Below are 25,524 nucleotides of genomic sequence, written 5' to 3' on the forward strand. Positions count from 1 at the left end.
GGGGAGATCAATATATGATGTAGGACTGGAACCAGGGAGAAAATAACCTGTCATCAGGCAGTTTTAATGGTAGCTTTGTTGATCTCTGTGCTCGCTTGCTTACTGTTTCAACTTGTTTCCAGATTTCTGACGGATCATCTGATAAAAAACAGCGATTATCTTGAAAAGGAATGCCTGGTTCCTTTTGTCTTTTGATTTGTGGAAATAAATAATCCTAGAAGGATTTTACAGAAGTCTTCAGACAGTATAATTTACATTCTTTATGCTGTAGTAATATCCGTAGTGTCGTAAAATAGTGATTGTGGGGGGAAAAGATTTTTCACAGTGACCTTTTATCTATTTAGATTGCTCTAAGAAAAATGTTTATTTATTTTGAGTGCGAAGGAGAGGCAGAGAGAGAAAGAAAGAATCCCGAACAGGCTCCACGCTGTCAGCGAGAGCCTGACGCGGGGCTCAATCTCATAAACTGTGAGTCATGACCTGAACCGAAATCAACAGTCGGATGCTTAACCGTCTGGGCCACCCAGGTGCCCCTAGATGGCTCTTTAATTAAAAAGGACAAAAAGGCTGTACTAAAAATTACATTCTACATATTCTTTCCCGTGATCCCCCCTTGAGGACTGGATTCTCTGAGAAGAGAAATAACAGAGGGATAATGTGTCACCCATCCATAAGCATGCATTTTAGGACCCGAAGAGGCTTAGAAGATGGGACAAAAGACCCTTTTAAGTAGAAGAAGGGGAGCGAAGCCGGACCAGACCCCGGAGAAACTGGCCGCAAAGATTTTTTTTTTTCATACTCGGGTCTTTGATCCCCGAACATCTTCGGGGGTCGGTGAAATGTGGCAGTGAACAGCTGACAGCACCTGTCAGTGCTGTTTTTCTCAGTGTGACAGAGAGTAAGGATTTCTTGCGTGAGGACCTTTAAGGACGTGGGTGTAGGAGGATGGGAGCCCGAGTCCAGTGAAAGGGAAGAGGCACGGGGTCCGTTTCGGGTCTGTAAGCAGAGCTCTGCGGGGTGTCGCCACCAGCCAGCAGAGGCAGATAAGGACGTCCGAGGCTGACGCGTGCCCGTGGTCACCCCGCGACACCCCAGCAGTTGCCACGGCGGTGGCGGCCTTGGCGCAGGATCGGCCTTTTGTTCAGCGCTCCCTTTCCCGCTGCCTGAGCACCTGACATGGCTCCGGGCACAGAAACCGCGGTGGGGACACGTTCCTCGTCTGCTCCGGGTTTGGCCTTTCCTTCATCGGCCTTGATTACAGTTCTGTGTCTTACTTTTTCAGTCGTACAACGTCCTCAGCAAACCGGTTCGTCTCAGGACGAGAAAGTTAGAAGACCGGCTTTGTTTGTTGTCGTTTTAAGCAAACATGGCAACTAGCACGTACTTGTCCTTGGGAAACACTACTCATTTCAAAGCTGTAACCTCAATCATCGAGACGCGGTTCCGTGATACTGGTGGCTCTCGGGACGTGTTCCCAGCACGTCCTGTGAAAAACAAACCCTTCTCCTTACTTTGTAGTTACGACTTGTTTTTTTTTCCAGATTGATTACCTGCTGTGTTAAATAGGTTTGGTTCTCAGTTATTGACTTGCCTCTGTTTTCTTTAAGCGTGTGAGACAGGGGGCTAAATCAGGGTTGGCAAACTGGGGTTCACAGGCTGGCCACCTGTTTTTGTAAATAATTTATTAAAACACAGCCACACCCACTCATTAATGTACCATCGTGGCTGCGTTTGAACTCCAAAGCACAGTTCACTAGCTGCGACAGACTTTACGGCCTGCGAAGCTTAAAATATTTACTGTCTGGCCCTTTACAGAAAGTCTGCCAACCTCTGGTCTAAATTTGTACTCTGTGTTTAAATATTTCCCCAAAGCCACTCCATTCCAATTTGTAGAAACTTGGATGGTTTAGTAGTCAGAAATTGTTTTTCTTGATATTTTCAGACATACGTAGTCTGAGTTTCCTACACTGTGCTCATCTAACTACCCATTTATTTGTATTTTCTTTCATGTAGTGAGACCAGAGGATCTCCCTTGTGTCCTAGATATGAAATTCTCAGTAAGGACTTATAGAATTTATGACCCACAGTATTCCACACTTCGGGGGAAGGCTACTTGCCTGTGTAAAAGACCATTTTCTAGGAGAGCATGGGGGTGGCTTGGGTAAGCGGGTTTGCTTCTTACGACTTACCCTCTATAAGTGTGGGTGATATTCATGCAAACAGAATGGGAGCGCCCAGTTTTGTGGGTACATACAATATCCAGAGCTAACATGAACAGATGAAGAAAATACATACGAAACACGATTATTTACTTTTTTTAATATATCCTCATGAAAAGTTTTAAGACTTCTCTGAGTGAAGATTATACCTTTATTTATTTAATACATATGCTGATGATGTTACATGTTTCTTTAGTGAATTTCTTTTTTTTTAAAGCAACTGTAGGGGCACCTGGGTGGCTCAGTCAGTTAAGCGTCTGACTCTTGATCTCAGCTCGGGTCTCGATCTCATGGTCGTGAATTTGAGCCCCGCTTTGGGCTCTGCGCTGAGTGTGGAGCCTACTTTATAAAAAAAGAAAAAAAGGGGGCAACTTTATTGGGTTATAACTTATATGTAATCTTAGTACCTTTCTATTCTGTAGAACAGCTAACTTATTTTATAGGAGACCTATTCGACTATAGATTTTTTTTTTAACCTGTTCAGGTTACAGTCTTTCCTGTTTATTTCTCATTTCCGAGTCTTTGGTTTGTCTGGGCACTTGGCACATTACAGGAGTAATGTCAATTCTGAAACTGTTTAGAACAGGTCATTCATTCCTACTTTGAGGATGTTTAACTTTTAATCATATTTGTTCTTCTGTGTATACCACTTTTTAATTCTACAAACATTTACCAAGTTGCACAACATTTGCTATGGTCGAGAACAAATGATATAATTCTTGCCCTGGAGATGCTTCCAGTTGGGTAGAAAAAGAAAGCAAAAATATTTTAATTTTTTAATGTTTATTTTTGAGAGCATGAGCAGGGGAAGGGCAGAGAGGGAGACACAGAATCTGAAGCAGGCTCCAGGCTCTGAGCTGTCCGCACAGAGCCCAACACGGGGCTCGAACCCACAGCCCATGGGATCATGACCTGAGCTCAAGTTGGACGCTTAGCCGACGGAGCCACCCAGGCGCCCCAAATGCATAAATATTTTAAACGCTGCAGCTAGTATGGGTCTTAGAGGAATCACAAGGTGGTATGTAATTAAAACTAAGTGAAGGGTGCTTCCAGTTCCGATTTCGGCGCAGTGCTTGTCCAGGCTCTGTGAATAGGGGAAGAGAGAGAAGGTACGGCCCAGCCTTGAAAGAGGTCGGAGGAGGACAGAGCGGAGTTAAAAATTAAAGTTGCATGTGATACGTGGAAGAGAAGAAGGAGGAGCACCTAAGGCCCAAGGAAGCAGCGATGTGAGCATCACCGTGTCTTGGGGGGAATGGCAGGGTTTGCGAATGCCAGGGAAGGCTTCACAGCAGAAATACTACCTAAGTAGGTTTTTGGAGGATGCACGGGGGGAATTCACCCAGTGTACGAGCAGCAAAGCAGAGTGTGGGTGTGCACAAAGCAGCGTGACCTTCTAAGTGACCGCCAGCTAGTAGTGGAGGGAGGGGGTTGGTGAGGTAGGCAAGTCCAAAGACCTTAGCCCTTGAAGGTGTCGAGAACCCCAGATGGGTTTTAGGCAGGGAAGCGACATGTGGAAGCATGTGTCTCCAGTGGTTTGCTCTGGTAGCTGTGTGGGATGTGGGTGAGGGAAGGAGAGGCTTGTGGCTGGAGAGGTCAGGAAGTCTACCAGGGGGCCAAGAGGTGAGCTGGCCGAGGGGGCCAAAGGGCTTGAATGGGCCTCCGGGAGAGGGAAGGCTATTTCTGAAGGGCAAGGGGCGTGGCGGGGAACGTGTCACTGTCTTCAGAAGATGTGAATTTGGGGTGGCTTTGCAACATTTATGATGTCCTAGGAGACGTAGTCAGAATGGTGGGTTGAGGGTTGGATTGTGGATGGACCGTCTTAAAGGCCAAGAAGTTTGGGTTTTGTGTTACACGTAAGGAGAGACAGGCAGTGAAAACCCCTTTACCTCTGAACGTGCATACTGTGCCCTCTCCTGTTACAGAAGGTGATTTGGGTCCCCGGAAGGCCCATCCCTCTGTCTGTGCGCTCCATCCAGCCCCCTTTCTGGCCCCTGGAGGATGTCACAAGCACACGTGTCTGCTCCTGCCTGCGTCTTCAGCTTTTCCTGGATTGTTCTCAGAATCCTAAAGCTTGCCATGGGGCCTCTTGTCCTGACAGAACAGCCTTCCTGACCCACTTGCCTACTGCCTTTTTTCCTCTGTTTCCCTTTATGGCAAACGTCCCCGAGGTCACTTTCCATCGCTGTGTTCTCCATGCCACTCCATGTTTCCACTCCCCAGAAACCGCGTGGCCAGGGACCTGCACCCGGGGTCTTGGCTTTATCAGTGATGTCACTTGACCTGTCTGAAGCGGTTGTCTGCTAGGTTCTCCTGGAAATGCTTTCTTTACTAGGCCTCTTGGTTCTCCTCCTTCCTGCTTCATTGATAGCTCTTCTCGGTCTTTTCTTCTCCTTCCAGACTAGAAATGTTGATGTGCCCTTTATTCTCAGAAACTTCTCATCCAGGCCTGGGACTTTCTTTCTTTCTTTCTTTAAAAAATTTTTTTAAACGTTTATTTATTTTTGAGACAGAGAGAGACAGAGCATGAACGGGAGAGGGTCAGAGAGAGAGAGGGAGACACAGAATCCGAAGCAGGCTCCGGGCTCCGAGCCATCAGTACAGAGCCCGATGTGGAGCTCAGACTCACGAACTGTGAGATCATGACCTGGGCCGAAGTCGGACACTTAACCAACTGAGCCACCCAGGTGCCCCCTGAGGCCTGGGACTTTAAATGCCATCTGAACCTACCGACTCGCAGAATTGTATCTTTGGCCTGGACCTCTCCTCTGAGTTGCACACTTGAATCTAACCACTTAGTATCTCTACTTAGATCTCCAGTGGGCTTCTCGAATGTAATGTATTCAAAATATAATTCTTTTTTTTTTTTTTTTTTTTTACGTTTGTTTATTTTTGAGACAGAGAGAGACAGAGCATGAACGGGGGAGGGCCAGAGAGAGGGAGACACAGAATCGGAAGCAGGCTCCAGGCTCTGAGCAGTCAGCACAGAGCCCGACGCAGGGCTCGAACCCACGGACCGCGAGATCGTGACCTGAGCTGAAGTCGGACGCTTAACCGACTGAGCCACCCAGGCGCCCCCAAAATATAATTCTTGATTCCTCTCCTCAAACCTGCTTCTCTCCTACTTTGCCATTCAGAAACTGGTAAAACTGTTCTACCAAGTGCCCTGCCAACGAATTTCGAGTGATACGAACCCCTTCTTTTCTCTCCTTTGCCACCCACATTCAGCCCATCCACAGATCCACCTTTGAGATACATGCCAAATCCAGTCATTTGTCATCACCTTTACTTTCCAAACCCATGACACTTAAGTCTGTCGCCTCCACACTGGTTCTTTGCTTCTACACTTGGCAGCCAGAGTGACCTTGATCATATTATTCCTCTGCTCGAACCCATTAGTGTCTTCCCATCAGGCATCATGGATGACCCATTGGTGTCTTCTGGTCACGTGTCATGCATGACACAAAGTCCCCATGGTGGTCCACAAGGGCTGTGGTCTTGATCTGACCTCCTCACCTGCCATTCTTCTCCTGACTTCACTCCATAGAAAACCGTAGAAAGGATATGATGGGGCAGTTCACTGTAAATGGCTCAGAAACATATGGATAGATGTCCAGCATCCCTAGGCATTGAGGAAAAATAAAATAAAGTGCGGTTATAATATTCTACCTACCACTTTGGCAAAGTTGAATGGTGATCTGTAAGGCTTTTGGTGAGTGAGCCCTGACTGACACCGATGAGGTCCTTTTTGAGGACAGTTTGGCAAGAAGTGTCAAAGGGCCTTGACATTTTTCACAACTTCTAAACTAGAAAGACTTTTCAGAAGTTCATACCACCGAAATAATTGGTTGACTACAGACACTTAAAAAACATTTTTTTTAATGTTTATTTTGAGACAGAGTGCAAGCGGGGAAGGGGCAGAGAGGGGGAGACACAGAATCCGAAGCAGATTCCAGGTTCGGAGCTGTGAGCACAGAGCCCGACGCAGGGCTTGAACTCATGGGCTGTGAGATCATAACCTGAGCTGAAGTTGGACGCTTAACTGACTGAGCCACCCAGGCACCCCTGACTACGGAAGTTTTTTTCTGCAGTTACTGGAGATTTGAAACAACCTAAATCATTAATGAGAGATAGTTAAATACATTATGGCCCATTTATACAATAGAATACTGTGTTGTGTTAAGAAGACTGTAGAGAGATCAAAACGTGTAGCTGTATATGAAAATAAATCAAGTTGCAAATCAAGATGTATAGTATAGACTCATTCTTACAAGTACACGTGAACGTGCATCCAGAAGAGAAATGGGAAGGCTATGTATAGCTTAGAAATTGACACTGGTTATTGTAGTTGGTGAGATTAGAGGCGGTCTTTTCTCTCTTTTATTTTGTAGCAAGTGTTTGTTATTTTTTAGAACCGGAAACAGTAAGAGAAGGAAAATGAAGGCTGTGGTACCGAGATGCACTGTATATACATCACTTTGAAATGGCAGCTGCTGGGCAGGGACTCAGTCAATTTCCCCTGTCTCTTCGTCACCCGCCCACCTGACCGTAATAAGCGCGGCACCTGCCCGAAGGTGGCGCCTTATCTGCAGTCACACAGGAAGACGTGCTCTTCCTCCTGTCTGCAAACCCCCTCCTGTCTGAATTCTCCCCGCTCATTGACTCCTGTCTTGCCTCTGTCCTCAATAGGTGCGTTTTTTCTGATCCTCTTATCAGTGTTTAAACATGCTCCTGTCTGGCCCATCTTCCAAAAGCAAGCAGTGCTTGCCCTGTGTCCAGCACGTTATCCTACATTTGCTACTCTGTGATTACTCTGTAGTACCTGCTCATATTTTTCCAGTAGGCAATTGTGTATTTGGTTATTTCCTTTATTCATCCACACAGTAAATATTTACTGAACATTTTCTGTATGCCGAATGCCAGGGCTATAGAGATGAGTGATTTATAGCTTCTAATTTCAGGGCGCTTACGGGGCACTGAAATTCCTCCTGAAATAGAAATTAAAAACTAGAAACTTACAGAGGTGCGGGTTTTTCTTTGGAGGCAGAGGTCTACTGTGTATGTAGGTGTTTTGTCCACTGAAAATCTTTTACCTTAACACCATGAGTCATTAGGGAACTGCAAATTAAAACCTCAATGAAATACTACGAACCACCCTGTAGAATGGCTACAATAAAATCACAGTCCCAACTGCTGGAAGGTGGCAGGACAGAGCTGGAGCTCTGCTCCATTGCTGGTGGAAACGCAGAGCACAGCCATCCTGGGAAGCGGGTTGATAGGACCCCGTAATCTCATTCCTAAGCCTTCACCCAAGAGAAATAAGATTATATGTTCAACCAGAATCTGTACGTGCGTGTTTGTAGGGGCTTTAATTCCTAATTCCCAAAAGCTGGAAACAGCCTAGAGGTCCTTCACCTGGGACACAGACTCAGGAAGCGGAGGCGATCCATAGAATCCGTGGAATTCTGTCCCGCAATGAAAAGGAACGGGTTGCCGATGCGCTCAACAGCGTGGATGAATGGCACATGTGCTGTGCCAGTGAAAGAAGCCAGACTCCAGAAACTACATGCTGTACTATGTGGTTCCATTTATGTGACAAATGGAAAACACAAAACCAGAGGCTAGAAAGCAGATCGGTGGTTGCCAAGAGCTGGATGTAGGAAGAAAACTTGGCTGTAAAGGGGCACAGGGGAATTTTAGAGGTGATGGAACCGCTCTGTGTCTGTTTGTCAAAACTCCTAGAACTATACATGCAAACGAGTGCATTTTCCATTTTGTAAATTACACCTCCGCAAACCTGCTGTGGAATTTTTTTGAGGCAACAGAAGGAAATTTTTTGTTGGTGGTGGTGTGGGCTATATTCACATTGTTCAACAGTCTAGATAGTATGAAGGAAGACAGCAAAAAGCCTCATTCCTACCCTGGCCCACCCAGCACCACGAAGTTTGTTATTATGGACCTTGAAGTTTCTCTTATGCCAGGATCATCGTACATGCATAGAGATGTTCTCTTTTTACTTCTTTCAAATGCAGAACACAGCTTGTGGATATCATCATTTTCTGCACTGGTCCCTTCCCGTAGTAGGTAGTAAATAGTTCCTTTAGTATCAGATTTGTTCTAACGCAGTTGATCTGTCAGGGAACGGTCGGAGCTTGATGTGGGTTCTGAGCTCGCTCACGTGTGACCCCATCCCTGAGAGAGACACTCGGTGAGCACAGAAAATCGTGGAATGGACTTGTGTCGGAATCCACAAAACACACGCACGCTCTCACATCAGACTGTCATCGGCGACTTCACCTCCCTGTTGAGTCACGCTGCCTACCCCTGGTGTTACACCTTCCCTCCGACCCTCAGATTTCAGGTAACCCTCCTTCCTCCACTTCACAGAATCTCAACAAGCCACAGCCCTCCCCCACCCAGTTGCACAGGATGCTGCTGTTAAGCGCGTCACCAATAGTTTTCGGGTGTTAGGCCCTTAACTGTGTTTTTGCCAGAAGCCCTGTGGTTCTTTATTGCACGATTTTGCTTATTGTAGTGACTTGTGACCCATGATACATGTTTATCACATTGTACAGGACTGACCACACCGCGTGCGGGCGTATCTGTAGAATAGATTGCCAAGTGGAAAGGTCCAGAGTTTTAGGAGTTATATCCTGTGGGATCACTGTCGGGACAGGTTGAAGTCTATACAGGTGGTTGGTTTTTCCTTTTTCACAGAAAGTGTTTACGATCGAGCTGAAGGGTATGTGTCAGCACGACCTGGGAATAATACCACTCCTGTTCATCCTAAATGTGTGGGTGATTCTGGATGTGGGGTGGTAATTAAGGAAGCTCTTCACATGTTGGTGGGAGGCAGAGAACCTCATGGAGGCAGGAATGTCTGAGGTGGGGACTTTTCTCCCTCTGACTTCTTCAGAGTCACCTGGAACAGAAAGAGGGCTTCAAGCCAAGAGACAAGAAGGGACTAGTTACCAGAATGGGCAGTGTCTGGTTGTGAGAGCCCATGGCAATCCAAAACACATTCACCGAGTGCCATCCAGAAAGAATGGCCTTCAGGGGCCTTGGAAATCCCAGAGCTCAGGCCTTGAGCCCAAGGCTAGGGCGCGCAGAGCAAAGGAATTTGCTAAGAGAAACCACTGCTTTCCTAAAGAATGTGAAGGTGAGAGTCAAAAATGGGAAATTAGGGAGAAAGTTTAGGAAATGCACCCAGGTATTTGTTTTATGGACATTTAAAGTTTTCAAAAATACTCAGACCCTGCCAGCTTATTCGTCCACCATTTTTTTAAAGAGCTCTATTTAAAAACAAAATAACTCCTCATTGAGTGGGAACACCTAACTACAAAAAGTCCACGCAAGTTCCTTCAATATCAGCTTGCGCTACACTGGGGCCAGGAGGAAGTAAATGACCTTGACAAACAGAAGGACAATGGCACTTGACGCTTTTTCGATACCATTTTTTCCATTTTTGTTTGGTTGGTAAAAATTGCTTTCTGTGTCAGAAAGTGGCCGTATGAGCTATTCTGACACTGAAGATGAAAGTTACGACAATAAATTAGGTAAAGCCCCTTTAAATAAGTTAGTATTTAAAACTGAACAAAGAAGGGAGTCACTTGTTTTCTTAGGTAACGGGAACACGGCAGGTTTGATCAGGAAGCTGGTGTTTAAACCTGTAATTTTCCTGTCACCAGTGATTTTGAAAGCCTGCTCCATTGTTTGGGGATTGCACCGCTCGTTTCTGCATTTTTTCATAAAGACGCTGGAAAAGAATATCTCACCCATCGTCAGTTCTTTTTGAAAACAGTAATTATTGATTCAGCTGAGCTGCTCATTTAATTTATTACCTACTGAGGATTTCTTTATTGATATTTCTCTATTAAAATTTTGATTTGGGGGCATCTGGCTGACCCAGTCAGTGGAGCATGGGGACTCTTCATCTCGGGGTTGTGAGTTTGAGCCCCACATAGAGATTACTTAAACAAATAAAATCTTAAAAAGATTTTTTTAATTTAACGTTAACATAATGATACCATAACAAGAAATGGAATTTTAAATTCTTCATCTTAATGGAAAACCCAGTTTGCATTCCTCTGAAGCCTCTTGCCTTTGTTATATAGTTAGAAAGATATATGTCCGTTCTCTACATGTTTTATGATGATTTGCTACAACCTTCTCGCTTTTAGAAAAATGCCTTGTGTTTTGACTCTTCTGGGTGATCTTAACATTGTCCATCTTCTACGTATAAAACTCAATAGGAATTGGACATTAGACTTATATACGTAGGACTTCCGTGACTGTTCTTAAAGCTTTTTATTCTAAAGAAACCTCTTGGGGTACCTGGGTGGCTCAGTCGGTTAAGCGTCCCACTTCGGCTCAAGTCTTGATCTCGTGGTTTGTAAGTTCGAGCCCCAGGCTGGGCTCTGTGCTGACATCTCGGAGCCTGGAGCCTGCTTCAGATTCTGTGTCTCCCTCTCTCTCTGCCCCTCCTCCTATCATTTTCTCTCTCTCTCTCTCTCTCTCTCTCTCTCTCTCTCTCTCTCTCAAAAACAAACAAAAAAGAAAGCTCTTATTCTCTGGTTTCATAAATGCTAATCCAAGACTCTAGGGAATTGTCTATGTTATGTGATCAAGATGTTTATGAAGGAATACCTTTGGGAAAAGAGTGTGGCTCAGAGGCATTAGTTGGTTATTTGCTCTGTTCTCTCTGTCTCTCTCTCCCTCTCCCCCTCCCTCCCTCCCTCCCTCCCTCCCTCACTCACAGACATTATTCTCATAATATCCCAGATTATATGCTTAGGAAAATGATAAAAGCAATGCTTTGGCACGGAGAAGAAATGCCCTCCTTTGCTTCTGCCTAGGTTTTTAAACACTTAACAGACTGATGTGTTTTATTTAAAAAATAGTATTTTCGGCTCTCTTAAAATGAATTTGGATATTTTATTGTTATTCAGAAAAGAATATTTATTGAGGATTTCTCTGTGTCCCAAGCACTATGCTGACTAATTCACCACCGGCCCTTTCTTCCCCCAGCACTCTCTGAGGAAGGCACTGTTGTGATCCCCACCCTACAGTTTGGGGACTGGATGTTTATGGAGACCCTCTCCCAGGGCATACGGTTCGATGCATGAGCGGTAGAGACAAGGTGCCAACCCATTTCTGGTTCTCCAGAGCCAAACCCAATCACTTAAATCGATTTGCTTACCAGTTTGAACAAGGGGCATATTTGTCAAGTGATTAATATAAAAACAATTATTTAAAATATTTATTCTTTCCGGGCTCCTGGGTGGCTCAGTTAGTTAAGCGTCCGACTCTCGGTTTCAGCTCAGGTCATGATCTCATGGTTTCGTGGGTTCGAATCCTGCATCGGTCTCTGTGCTGGCAGCACGGAGCCTGCCTGGGATTCTCTCTCTCTGCCCCTCTCCCGCTCATGCTGTCTCTGTCTGTCTCTCAGAAATAAGTAAATAAAACTTCAAAAAAAAAAAAAAATTGTATCCTTTCTTTAACCACTTAGCCCACAATTGCTTTGCTTATCTCTTCTTCTTGCCATAAATAGTAATGTTATTTCACATGAGAACTTGTTTTTACTTCAGCCCTATTTTTAATTTTGCCAAATTTTGTTCTATTCATGAGGCTGGCAGTTATTTCTTGATCGGATTTCCTTGTGATACGACACCGTTTCATTCGAGACTTCAGTGCATCTTGTACCCAAAGAACGTGCTTTTAGGTTAAACCATTCATTTTACTTCCAAGGGTCCACATGAGAATGTGTTGAATTCACATAATCATGTCGTGGCCAAATTAGGAAACTTTTAACTTTGGTTTTCATCTCTTGATAGCTTTCTCTTGCTCTGTCACTGTCCCCCGACCCTCATACACACGTGCTGTGTATTCTAATGGCAGACTACATAAAGTGGTTTCAAACTTGGGCGTTCTTTTTTTTTTTTTAATTTTTTTTTAACGTTGATTTATTTTTGAGACAGAGAGAGACAGAGCATGAACGGGGGAGGGGCAGAGAGAGAGGGAGACACAGACTCGGAAGCAGGCTCCAGGCTCTGAGCCATCAGCCCAGGGCCCGACGCGGGGCTTGAACTCACGGACCGCGAGATCGTGACCTGAGCTGAAGTCGGACGCTTAACCGACTGAGCCACCCAGGCGCCCCATGTGCGTTCTTGAAATAACCAAATGGTAGTATTCAAAGGGCCTTTTGGAAAGCTCTTCCCTTATGTAAGGAACAGTTAATCATTGGGGGGACAGTCAAAATGCTTAAAATTAGCTCGAGATTTCATTTAAAAGGGCATATTGGACAAGTTAACATTCTCTCTGGATGTACCAAAGTAAGTAATGGTTTTATTTGGTGTTTACTGAAGAATTATGTTTTTGTATAGTATCTGCTAGCTATTTGTTTGTTTGTTTGTTTATATCACAGCCAGGGGAGGGGCAGAGGGAGAGAGAGTCTCTGGCAGTCTCCATGCCCAGCGCGCGGGGCCCAAGCTCACAACTGACATGATCCGAGCCAGAATTAAGAGTCTGACGCTCAACGAGCTAAGACACCCAGGCGCCCCTTGTATCTGCTATTTAAAAATAACAGCTGTATCTCTTTTGCAAAGAAATTTTATGTTTTCAGATATCTGGGGGTTTGTGTTGAGTCAAAACCATAAGTGTTTTGAGAAAAATATTTAATATTTTACTCTCATCATGTTTATCCGATTCTCCAGAAATTAGTCCCTTCACGGTTACCCCACCCCTGCCCTTCCTTTTTCTTATGTATTAAGAAGAATCTGTTAGTTTTGTCTTTGTATTGCAAAGCAGTGAGGATTATGTAACTCCAACTGTTACGAAAGAGTTCTTAATTTTTAAAGCAGTTCTGTTTTTGTTCTCTTAAGTGACTTTCTATCTCTTTTCTCCTAACAAAGCAAATGAAAAAACACCCTTGCCGCCAGTGTGACAAATCTTTCAGCTCCTCACACAGCCTGTGCCGTCACAATCGGATCAAGCACAAAGGCATCAGGAAAGTTTACACCTGCTCGTAAGTCCTCATTTCTAACGTGCGAAGCACGGTAAAAGGATAATGCTGGAACTTTTCTACGGCTTTTCATATTTTGCCATTACCTCTCCATTTCTGTGCTGCAGGTTATAGATTTCACTTTTTAGTGCTGTTCCATTGTTGGGACATAACAGTTTCTTGACTGGGCCATAACACTTAACAATAGTAAAATAAACAGGAGTTTCTGGCATACCCTGTGTACGTGCCTGGGTCCTTACCTGTTGTCCAGAGGGACAGATTTTATATACCTGAGAGTTTTGGAAAAGTGGTTGCTTTGCAGGTGCACAGGTGAATGAGATGCTTTTTGGTCTCTATAAGCGCAGGGATTTGCCAGCTTCGATTGGCAGGTTGATTGTCCAGTTGACTGGTTCAGAGCAGACCCTGATGGGGCCTGGTCGGGGACTCTGTCCTAGGCCGGACTGTTTTCCCTAATGCAGGGGCAGCCTTTTCCCAGCGCACACATTTGGCTCAGAGGTCAAATTCAAGGAATGGAGTAGGCCAACACATCGAGTGGGTGGTGATGCCACTCTGGACAGTCCTGAGCTACCTCTTTGGATATGAAAATCGGAACTTGTTATATCGTTAGTGAAAAAGCTTTATCACCCACTTAATCAGAACATGCCTCAAGTGAGTTGGTAACAGGCTTACTTACTTTAAGGCACTTCTCGTAACAGGGAGAGAACTAACAGACACAGAAGCCATGTAGCCAGCACGTAGCGTGTGACATGATCAAAGCAGGGCACAGAGGACCGTGTGTCTCAGGACACACGTGATGGTTGGCTGTCTGTTCCTCAAGGCTTCACTATTCTTGATTAGTTAGGGAAAGTTGCTCGGGTAGGAAAACCGGGACGTAGACAACTCCTGCAGTGAAATTAAAGCCGGGAGTGATTTCGCTGAGGTGAGAACATTCTGTGAATCAGGCCTGCATGTTTGAGACTGCGCCGGAAGGATGGGAGGACTTAGAAGGAGGCCCTGGCTGAGAAGAAGGTAGGAAGGGAGTCTGGCGTGGCTTAGTCCTTCCTCCTTGGACGGGTTTTGTGTATTTCTCCCCGGAGACACCGTAAGGCAGTAAGATGCTCGGATCGTCTGGCCGATTTCCTTTGTGGTGCGGGGTTGGCACGGGCTCCCAGGGCTGCCCCTGCCGGGGTGGGGGGGTGGGGGTCTCTAACAGGAAATCATCAGGGTGTGGGGCCAATCATTACAACATCTCCAGAAGGCTTTTTGAAGGCAGTAAATTTGATTCTGCATAAGACCATGAGGTATTTTCACCCTTCTTCACTGCAGTGGATTCTTGATGTCTGCCTTATGGCACCTGTAGTCACCACGGTCATTCACTTCTCTTTCTTTTTTTTCCCTAAACCTGTTTTTGGTCCATTGCATTAAGAAAATGGCGAATTCATATCTTCTAAAGAAAAACTATTCATAATCGACAGGTTTGCCCCCCCCCCCCACAGAGATGAAATGAAAACTTAAAAGATTGACCTATATTGGCTATCTGTTGAGTTTTCTACATTTCAGTCAACTGAATGAACACATGAATTTCAGTGCTGTGATACCGAGTTTGTGCCCTGGTGAGGAATTTAACAGGGCCACACACCCTGTCTTCTCTTTGTTATGGCGGAGCGGACAGGAATAATTAACATCCACATGAAGGAATCCGGGAGGGACTTTTTCCATATTAAAGTATCTCTTATGCCGTAAATTTCGAGGGAACACGGAGTCATTGTAAAGAAAACTTCTGAAATTCGATACCCTCAATTTAAAAATGAAAGTCACCTAGAATTCTAAATGAAGTAATACTTTAACCAGATCTAGAGAATAAGTAAACACCCCAGCCAAACTGAATTAGGCTGATCCTACCGAGACGCCAAAACCGACAGAAAGCTTTCTATAGAAACCGCAAAAATTTTTCTCACACACTGGAAACTGCAGTTCATGGCAGAACTGCTGTTTCATTTTGGGCCATCGGTATCCACAAAGATCTTTTTTTGTTGGTTTGTTTCCGTTCATTTCTTTCCTTTTGAGAGAAAGAGCGGGGGAGGGGCGGGGGGGGGGTGGAGAGAGGGTCCCAAGCAGGCTCTGCGCTGGCCGTCAACACTGAGCCCCACGTGGGGCTCAAAGTCACGAACCCAGGTGAGATCGTGACCTGACCCGAAGTGGGACGCTTCACCGACCGAGGTACCCAGGCGCCCCTCACACAGATCATCTTGACCCCGCTGAGCGTAGTGTTGGCTGGCGAAGGTCCCTTCGGTAGAGAGGGTGTTCTTCAGCGTGGGGTACCTTTCGGCAGGCGGGTTACCTCCTTGTCTTTGCCCCACAGGCACTGCCCAGACTCTAGACGCACCTTTACGAAACGGTTGATGCTAGAGAAGCATATCCAGCTCATGCACGGAATCAAGGATCCCGACTTGAAAGAGATGACAGAAGCCACCAACGAGGAGGAAACAGAAATAAAAGAAGATGCCAAGGTCAAACATGGCAAACGTTCTCTTTAGAGTGGAATTGTGTTGACTTGCTTTTTCCATTCACTCTCTTTGTTTAAGTTTCGCCGCAGTTACAAAGCTTATAAAACAATAGGTCAGCTCCCCGTACACCCATTCTTCTCTTTCGTCCTGCCCCTAAAAGGTATTAAGTTTCTTCTACATCTTTCCAGAAGCAGCTTGAGGGATCTACTTGTGTACAGAAATGATAAAATTTTCTGTGGACGCTCATCAGTTGGCTCTCAGCCAGAAGGTAGAAAGCTAGATGGCTTTTCTGGTTGGCAGTACGTCGGTTGTGAAAGGTACCAAGTAAAAATGAAGGGGTTCTCCTTAGTTTCGCTTCACGATGGCAGAAGATAAAACGATACATCTCTGCCTTATTTCTTAGGTCAGCGGCTAGCGAACTTGAATCAGCGGTATGAGCGTTAACGTGTGTGTTAGGCGTGTGTGTGGCAAGCGCGATCGGAGAGGCAGCAAGCAGTTCGGCAGACATTTAGGAGATCGCTCTGCTGGCTTTGGCACTGGGCTGTGTCTGGAATGTGCCTGGGTAGCAGCCCGAGTGTGCGCGATGGGGGAGCTGATCACTGAGTAAAGCCTAATCAGAATACGAGTCAGACTAGTGTCTCGTTAGTCTGTAATCTTTTCCCTTCCAGGGGTGGGGGTGGGGGTGGGGATGGAATTAAAGGATCTACGTGCAGGGGCAGCTCCAGGTCAAGGCCATGTATGAGTGGTGCCCTGTCAACAAGACAGAGAAGAGGTGGGCCGCAGAGCGGGCAGGAGGGGGTGTCCCTCTGGCTTGGACTTTTGGCCAGCTGCAAACAAGGGGATTTAACGTGGCTCAGATTTAGGCAGATGGGAGCGGGAGGGGAAGAGCACGGCCTGCGGGTCAGCCGTGTGACGAAGGTGAGTGTGCGGGAAAGCTCGGCTCCCAGACCAGCTGGGCTTCTAGCAGCTCTCCATCCCAGCCTCAGGAAAGGCAAAGTCCTGACCTTTTCTCTGCCCCGCCCCCTGCCCCCTGTCCACACCACCTGGCCACGGCTGCAGCCCCCTGGCCTCCCTTCTGTCCCCCAGGCTGCCTCCCGCCTCGGCTCCCCCGCCCACCTGGACGCCTGTCCTCACCGCAGCGGGCCGCTGTGCAAACGTCGCCCACACCGAGGCCACCTCTGACCGTGCCTTGCAACCTCACAACCCCGCCCCCTCTGCTTCCCACCCCCATCCCATGCCCCGCTTTGCTTTCCTGGGGCCGCTGCGGGAGCCCCCGAATCCCGAAGCTCAACACCGCTTGTCCCAGCAGCTCTCGGGGCCTGGGAGAACTGGTGGCTTGTCACCCGCGGGGCAGAGCGATTTTCACGCGTGTCGTCCACGTTGTTCTCTTCCCTCCAAGGTTCCCAGTCCCAAGCGCAAGTTGGAAGAACCCGTGCTGGAGTTCAGACCGCCCAGAGGGGCGATCACCCAGCCGCTGAAGAAGCTGAAGATCAACGTGTTCAAGGTTCACAAGTGTGCCGTGTGCGGCTTCACCACCGAAAACCTGCTGCAGTTCCACGAACACATCCCTCAGCACAAGTCAGACGGCTCCTCCTACCAGTGCCGCGAGTGCGGCCTCTGCTACACGTCGCACGTGTCGCTGTCCAGGCACCTGTTCATCGTGCACAAGCTGAAGGAGCCGCAGCCGGTGTCCAAGCAGAACGGGGCCGGGGAGGAGAACCAGCAGGAGAACAAGCCCAGCCGCGAGGACGAGGCGCCCGACGGCGCGCTGTCAGACCGGAAGTGCAAGGTGTGCGCAAAGACGTTCGAGACTGAAGCTGCCTTAAACGCCCACATGCGGACACACGGCATGGCCTTCATTAAATCCAAAAGAGTGAGTTCGGCCGAGAAATAGCCACAGACCTTCCCGTAAGGAGAATCCCTGTCCACATTGGAATAAAAGAGACATTTTTGTTACAAAAAGTTTGCAGTATAATAGAGTTAACAGTACTGTCTAGGCTGTTGCAATATATTCTCTTCCAGTGTACCTTCTCCACCTGGTCGTGTATATCCTCCTCGATAAGTATGAAAACAGTATTTGAGTTTCAAAGAGTTTGTATATATTTCAATGAATACCTTTTTATACTCTTTGTTACATGTTTGTATCGGTATTTAGTGAAAAAATGTTTTGAGGTTTTCTTTTCTCGGTCTTTGGTTTTTTTTGTTTGTTTGTTTGTTCCTTGGGTTTTGTTTTTTGTTTTTTGGTTTTTTTGGGGGTTAGACTTTTTCTTTTTGTACTGTTTCTTTAAACACAGAGTTCTTAGCAACAGGGGCAGTTCCTGAATTCAAATAAACCATTTTGTATGTTACAGATTTGAATGGGTTAACTAATTGCAGGCTAAGATAATGCCTTTTTTAGTGTTTTTAATTTTTAGAATTCACTATATAAATTGTAGGTATTGTGGGTCTCAAAAACACTAGGGACTTTTAAGTGTCTTAGCACTACCCTCAACGTGCCTGCTCTAAGCCGGCGAGTGCACCTGTCCCGTGCGACCGGTCGCACTCCGGCGTCTGGCATCTTCTTCCAGGCCACGCCCGACCGTGTTTGAAGCAGCCTGCAGGTAGCTTCCTTCCCAGGGATGGATCAAAACGTAGGCCAGGCCTCTACAGTAAAGCGCATGGATTATCCTCCGCTCCATTCTGGAACGGGGAAGAAGGGCGTTGCCGGGGGAAAACCAGGGGCTGGGGGTTTTTCTGGGCCGATCTGCAAGGCTGGCTGAAAGAACACAAGGAGATCAAGTCACCCAAGGGCTGGACTACTGTAACAGTGACACATATGTAGCTAGACCAGTAGATTTAGATAGTCGAGTTTTTGTCATGGAATTTATTAACTCCTACGAAGACACAACTAAAAATATCAAGTATTTCTCTGGCTCTTGACAGGAACAAAGAAAAAAACTCCCAGTTGACTTAACCCTTCTGAACCCTTCGCCGTCGAAAGAGCTGGCGTTTCCTGTTCTGGGGTGCTACTGCCAAACGTTCTGGTACTTGGAGTTGAGATGCACGACTCCACCTCCGACCTATCAATGCAGCAACCCGCGTGTCGCGATCGGCCGCTCGGTCACGCGCTGAGCCGCCCGGCCTCAGTTCGGTCATTTCAATAAGTCTCTTTAATATTAGTAGTTCCGCTTTATCAAAGCACAGCAGGGGTGGGCACTCCTCTGTCCCTTCCGTTTATAGTTCTCTGGGAGCGTTCCTATTTTTCAGTTTCCGTTTCTGTGTTTTCTTTGGCATTTTATACCTTGTATTTATCCCGGAACACGTTTTGTACTTTTTATTTTTACGAAAAAGGAATTCCGTTTTGTGTATATATAGGCACTTGCATGATACGCTGTAGTCAACGTTCGGTTCCTCGGAAGGTCTCGGCGCTGTCCGCTGTTACGCACTACATCCGTCATAACTGTATTCAACACATTTCGTATGTAAATAAACGTGGGACATTGGCCCTTGCGCTTCTGTGAGAGAGTCATTGATGGTGGGGCTCTGACATCTTCGTGAAGTTTAGGAAGCGAGTAGTCGCAGGGACAGGACTACGGGATGTTGCAGAACTCTTTCCCCCTCCGGAGAATGGCACGTGCGTTCTCGTTAGCGCTCAGCTCTTTGGTCGCTTTCGCGTTGACTGCCATCGATTTCGTGGGTATAACGCAAGGGCGTGATTAAGTATTCCCACGCTTGAAATTCAATTGCTGTTACTTGTTCTATTTATACTTGTATTGCTCTAAGGTGTATTCATAGCACTTTCATGTGTTTCTGCATTTGAACCTTGCAATAAACCTGTGCGGTGGGCCGCACGGGTCTTAATGGTCTAGTTTTACAGTTGAGGAAGCTGAGCTCCGATTCCGTTCTTTGCCTGAGCCCTCACAGCTGGTAAGTGGCTTTGCGTATTAGAACCCAGACGCTCTTGCTCGCAATCTTAGCGCTCGCTCTCTGTGTTTATGTACATATTGACAAATATTCATTTACTGAACAATAAAAAGTATGTGCGAAACACGACACTAGAATTTTTGTTTGTGGCGCTATCTGGCTGTTATAAGAGAAACCGGAAGTCTCTCTACTCTTAAATCCCCCAGAAATGCTCGCTGATGTAAAGTTAGCATCTCTAAATGCCTAGCTGAGCATCCAAGAAGGTTTCGAAAAACGCCCTGAGATCCAAAAGGAAAAAGCAGTAGAGATCCAGGGTAGCCCAGCACACAGGGCTGTAGCCATGGGAGGGAGCCTGGTTGATGCCCCTGGAGAGCGGCCTGGTGAGCTGGAGGACAGGTCGTGAAGAAATGGCCTGGGATACAGCACACAGGTAAGGAGGTGGAACATACGGACGAGCTTCGAAGTCCAGAAGGACAAAATAACAAGACTCCTAGGAGTTCCAGGAAGAGGGAGCAGAATTGGGAGGGGCCTCTGTGGACAATTCTTAGCCATTAACGGAAGACATGAGTACTTGGGGGTAACATGGTGTACGTGCTGAACAGAAGCCCACGGTGGGACTCGTGAGTTGCAGCCATTCTTCCTTGGCGGTAGACCTGGATAGGGCGATGGATGCGAGCATTTGGGAAACGGGGCGTATTCAGACCAAAGGCAGAAACTGGGGCATGCTCTGTGAATTCTTAGGAAGCCCGTCTCCTCTCTTGGGTGGGGAGGTGGAGCTGAGGCTTACAGGATAGGCTCAGGCCAACTTGTGAAGAGCCTTGAATGAGAGATTGAGGGGTTTGTACTCAGATAATGGATATTTGGACAGGGGAGTGGTATAACCAGACTGGTCGGTGGCCGTGTTTAGGATGGATGGTGGAGGGGTGTTTCAACCACGATAGGTTAGATCATGCTGTGGTTACAACCCTAACTCTCAATGTCTTAAAACAGCAAGGCTTGGGGCGCCTGGGTGGCTCAGTCGGTTAAGCATCTGACTTCGGCTCAGGTCACGATCTCACAGTTTCTGAGTTCGAGCCCCGTATCAGGCTCTGTGCTGACAGCTCGGAGCCTGGAGGCTGCTTTGAATTCTGTGTCTCCCTCTCTGTCTGCTCCTCCCCCGCTCATGCTCTGGCTCTCTCCTTCAAAAATAAATAAAAACATTAAAGAAAATTTAAAACAGCAAGGCTGATTTCTTGGTCACCTTGGATGTTTGTTGTGGGTTGACTGGAGACATTGCTCCAAATCTTGTCCCCTTATCCCTTTGTCACAAAAGTTGCTGGTTCCTGTGGCAAAGGGAACGTGCAATGAAATGCTGTGGCCCAGAAGTGATAGATGTTATTCTTCACAGCTCATTGGCCAAAACCAGTCACGTGTTCCCACCTCCTCACAAGGAGGCTGGGAGTACCATCCTACCAAGCGCCCAGAAGAGGAGGCTGCACATATTTGGGCAGCATAAATGGCCATCAAGGACCAACGTTTAGATCGGTATAGGCATAGTGTCGACCCAGCCATCGTCATGACTCAGCCCAGGGTGGGAAGGTCGGCCTGGAAAGGAGCTGTGCTTATAGGTGTCATTTCAGAAGTGGTACCAAGAGAGGATTCCGTGCCGTGGAACACAAAAGAGGGAACCAGACTTCTTTCTTTTGAGGTTTAGATTACTTAAATAGAAATACGGAAGTCAAAACAACAGCTGGTTATGGGAAAGTTTGCACTCTAGATATACACACAAGGTATGTTTTTGTTGGACGATTTTATTTTATCAGTAACTGAGTAACAGTAATGCATAAAGAAGAATGCCAACAAGGTGATGAAGACTAATAAAATGAAAGGAAGACATCTGCTCAGACTTCCTGGCGTAGACCACTTCTTCCTCCTAAACACATTCTCTGCCAATTCTTGGCTTCTGCTCCAGGAAGTATTCCAAAGAACAACTGTTCCGCCCCGAAGCTCCGGTGGGCGCTTCTCCAGGTCAGAGGGCTAGTGAGTGCTGTCCCAGGGTCTTTGACCAACAGGGAAATTTACTGTTGGAAACGTTGGCCAAGGTAAATATATTATTTCATGTTACTATATTCATCATGCTGTGAGCACTGGTCTTTTGTTTTAGAGAGAGAGAGCGGGGGTCTAGAGGGGCAGAGGGAGAGAGAGAATCCCAAGCAGGCTCCACACGCTGTGAGGAGCCCGAGGTGGAGGTCCATCCCACGACCCTGGGATCATGACCTGAACCCAAACCAAGAGTTGAATACTCAACCGACTGAGCCAGCCAGGCACCTTTTTTTTTTTTTTAAGAAGCCCAAGCAGAAGGGGGGAGGGGGGCGTGTGTGGAAGAAAATACAGTTGGAGAACTTCATAAAATAAAATATGACTTATTGGAACCATTGAACTATCCAAAGAATGGTCTGAAAATAAAGAGGGATGTGCTAACTGTGGAATGCTGCTTGTACCATTTATAAATGTTACACCAAAACACGCTCCCCTTGGGAATCAGAAGCCGTCAGGGTCCCATATTGGAGCTCTTCATTCTAAGTGTACATTTTCTAAATAAGGAACCTGGAGTTTGTTACCTTAAAAACTTGGCTCCTAATCTGCCCAATTCATTCTTTGCTTAAATGGACCCTTGAATCTCCATGTGTACTTCGAGTTTCTTTTTGCAGTTCTGAACCTCCTATCCCTGCAGAGTTCATTGTCAGCTTTTGGGATAGGACAGTGTGCACTTAGATCTTGGCAAAGAGCCTCTCTTTCTTCGCCAGAAGCTTCTGGACTAGCCAGTTGTATTTCCATTGTCACCGTCGCCTCCAAACCTCCTGTTTTGAATAGTCCAGCCTTGGTCCACACGATTTGGCTAAGAGGCTGAATCTGAAACTTGGCTACTGTTAGTTTTCCCTATAAAACAGAACATTCTCTTTTCACATCTGTTTCTCCCTCCTACTGTCCTGGGAGATTTTGATGAACATTTTAGTAGACTCAGTACAGTGGATGATAAAGCTGTCCTCAGCCTATGTTTTTCTGGGGGTTTGCTCATTTCTATTCCCTATCTTTATTGGAAAGGTAGATCTGGGAGTGCCCAGCATTAGATCCTTTATGAGTTAGGCTCTTAGCAGGACACAAATAGCACAGTAAGAAAGGTTTAAGTTCAAAGAAATTAAGGAAGGGATTATCACAGAAGGTGGGGCCTGGAGGCACCCCGGGACTTAGCAATGGTGGGGAGCCCTTACCGGCCCCAGGCCTGCCAAGCAGGGCCGGGCCTAAGAGCCACGGTGAAGCGAGGAGGGTGTGGGATGGAAATTATAGGGAAGCTCGTTGCCACCCACTCAGAGATTTCCTGCCATCACCTCCCACTGGCCAAAGCCAGTCTAGAAGACAAGCCCCGGTCATCCGGAATATCAGTGTGCTGGGCACAGAGCAGGACAGAGAAGGATGCACGATGGATCTGGGGTACGGGAACATTATAACGATCAGGCGCCTAGCACAAGCTTTCAGAAACGCGCGCTTTGTACTTGTTTCATTGCCTACACGCGTTTTGTTCCCTTAGAGGCTGGCTGTTTGCTGCAGCAGGGCACTTTGGATTCCACATTTACTTTTTCTTTCTAATTACTTCTCCAGGTTTATCCTGGAATTATACCCTTTCCTTCGTGGTTATTTTTGCCTAAGGAAACAGAATAGCGTTTCCCAGAACATATTCTTTGCTACCTTCCAAATTCAATTTACGCGGTTAGTTCTGACTCCTAAAACAGCACCGTTTATAATGTGTCACAGTATTTAAAGCAACTGATTATTCAATTTGCTTTGCTGTTTTATCACAAGCTGCTTATTCTGGAGCTCTTCTTATAGTTAGGATCGTAAATTAGACTACCATAGCAGTTCTGTTTCTAAACACAGTCCGTCGCAAGACGACGTACTCCTCTAGGGGAGCTCTATAATTCCAGTCCACTGTATCACACCTCCAACTCGGTTCCAGAAAGTGTGGGGTTAGTCCAAGAGTAACTTTCTGACCTCCAGGTCAGGTTAAGCCAAGTTTAATTCGATTGGGTGTTTCTGGATAATAAACATCAATTGTTTTCTCTTTTTTTTTTTTTCCTTAAGAACAGGGCAAACACAGATCTGCTGGCTGGAGAGGGTGGCCTGATACTGACAAGTCAGGAGGAAGCGGAACCACATATGACAAAGGGAATGACCCTACCTTGGAAAGGGTAGAAGATGGGTCTCTAAGTCGGGATAATGGGCATTTATCTTGGCTTTGTCGGTTCGCCATCTGACCTCTTTCCAGGGTGGGGGAGGCTGCCGTGGCTCGAGTCTCAGCCAGAGATGGGTCTTTGCTCCTTACTCTGGAAGCCTGAAGGTCCCCCTCCCTGACCCCCAGCAGCCAAACGGCAGGCACAGAATGGCCGCTACTTGGCCAAAACGACGCTTCTGCTTTGACTATTGGGTTAAAGTCGCCAAGAAGCAGGGACACGTGCCACGTAGTCATTCTGGTGGCATGGTGACAGTGACATTCCTCGGCATCTCTTCTTAGCAGGGAGCTGGTCTGCCTTCAAGGAGCTGCTGACTTGTTTGGGATCCGGGCAGTGCTGTCATCACGGTGGGACATTTTCAAAGCCCGGGCTCTCGCTTCCCTCTGAATAAGACACCGTCGAAGCAACATGACAATATCAGTTGTATTAGAAGAGACTTGGCCAAGGCGAACAGAAGGGTGTGCGTGTCGATAGCCATGAGACCCCAGCAGACCTTCCCTCCCCACATTCCTGTCACCTCACCAGCCTCGTGTCCTGCCTCATTTCCCTTGCCCCCCAGTTCCTGTGGCGCCCTGTTCGCATGCCTTTCCCAGGGCCTGCCACTGGCTGTTCCCTCTGCTTGGCATGCCCTTCCCTCAGTTATTATTTCCACGAGGGCCTTTTCCTTTCTCTCTGGTTTGTTCAAAAGTCACTTCCTCAGAGATCCTTTCCAGGTCACCTTGCTATGACCCAACAGCGCACACCCACTGGCCTCTCTCTGCTTCTTTTTCTTTTTAAATTTATTTTTAAATTTTTTAACGCTTATTTTTTAAGGAGGGAGAGACTGCACAAGCAGGGAAGGGCAGAGAGAGAGAGGGAGACACAGAATCCAAAACGGGCTCCAGGCTCCGAGCTGTCAGCCCAGAGCCCGACGTGGGGCTCGAACCCACAGACCGCGAGATCGTGACCTGAGCCAACATCGGATACTTAACCGACTGAGCCACCCCGGGGCCCCTCTCTCTGCTTCTTTACCCAGCGGTATCTCTCCTCCCGGCACTTAGCACCCCTGACATCACATCTTACTTGTCAACTGTCTGTCGTCCTCTGGAGCTTTTGCGCGAACCCTGCCTGCTTTGTAATCTGTGGCTACGTATCCTTTCCTCAGAAGAGGCGTTTTCCATTTTGCAGCCTGAGAGCAGCAGGCACCGGTTCTGTTTTCTCCATCAGGTTGATCCTTATTCTTGTCAGCAAAGACAAATCCTCGTTTTCTCAAAGCCAGTGCCAGATGAAGGTGGCCTAATGCCCTTTCCCGGAGAGCTAGTTACTTGAACGAGATGACGGTGGCATTAATGGTGTCATCAGCTGATTGCCACGGCCGCAGGAAAGGATAAAGACCTGCTTTCAGGAAGGGAAGGCGTTCTTTCTGTTCAGGTTCCATGTTTACGCCCAACACATCGCCTTGCGTGAAACAGGTGCCTACAAGGTCATCCGAAAACAACCACATCCCCTGGAGCCTCGATCAGTCATAATTTTATTTCTCAGAGATTGGGACAGACATTAGAAGAGTCCTGAGCTATTACCCACAAGTAAGAGCCTCTTTTTCCTTTTTACATACGTGGGATTTTAAGATCTTTTTTTTTTTTTAATGTTTA

General features: G+C 46.8%; 1 protein-coding gene across 10 annotated transcripts in view; it reads left to right on the plus strand.

Moving 5' to 3' along the window:
* The window catches only part of ZNF532 (zinc finger protein 532), a 109,289-nt gene extending 90,078 nt beyond the window's left edge, over nucleotides 1-19,211 (plus strand). For all 10 annotated transcript variants that reach the window (XM_060613969.3, XM_060613961.3, XM_060613964.3 and 7 more), the window contains 3 exons: nucleotides 13,127-13,239; nucleotides 15,578-15,725; nucleotides 17,122-19,211. In XM_060613969.3, coding sequence (XP_060469952.1) covers nucleotides 13,127-13,239; nucleotides 15,578-15,725; nucleotides 17,122-17,616 — 756 coding nt within the window. In that variant the 3' untranslated portion in view covers nucleotides 17,617-19,211. The remainder of the gene's footprint in view (nucleotides 1-13,126; nucleotides 13,240-15,577; nucleotides 15,726-17,121) is intronic.
* The last annotated feature ends 6,313 nt before the right edge of the window (nucleotides 19,212-25,524 follow it).

This window comes from Panthera onca, chromosome D3 (genome assembly GCF_046562875.1).
Source record: "Panthera onca isolate mPanOnc1 chromosome D3, mPanOnc1 haplotype 2, whole genome shotgun sequence".
Lineage (NCBI taxonomy): Eukaryota > Metazoa > Chordata > Mammalia > Carnivora > Felidae > Panthera > Panthera onca.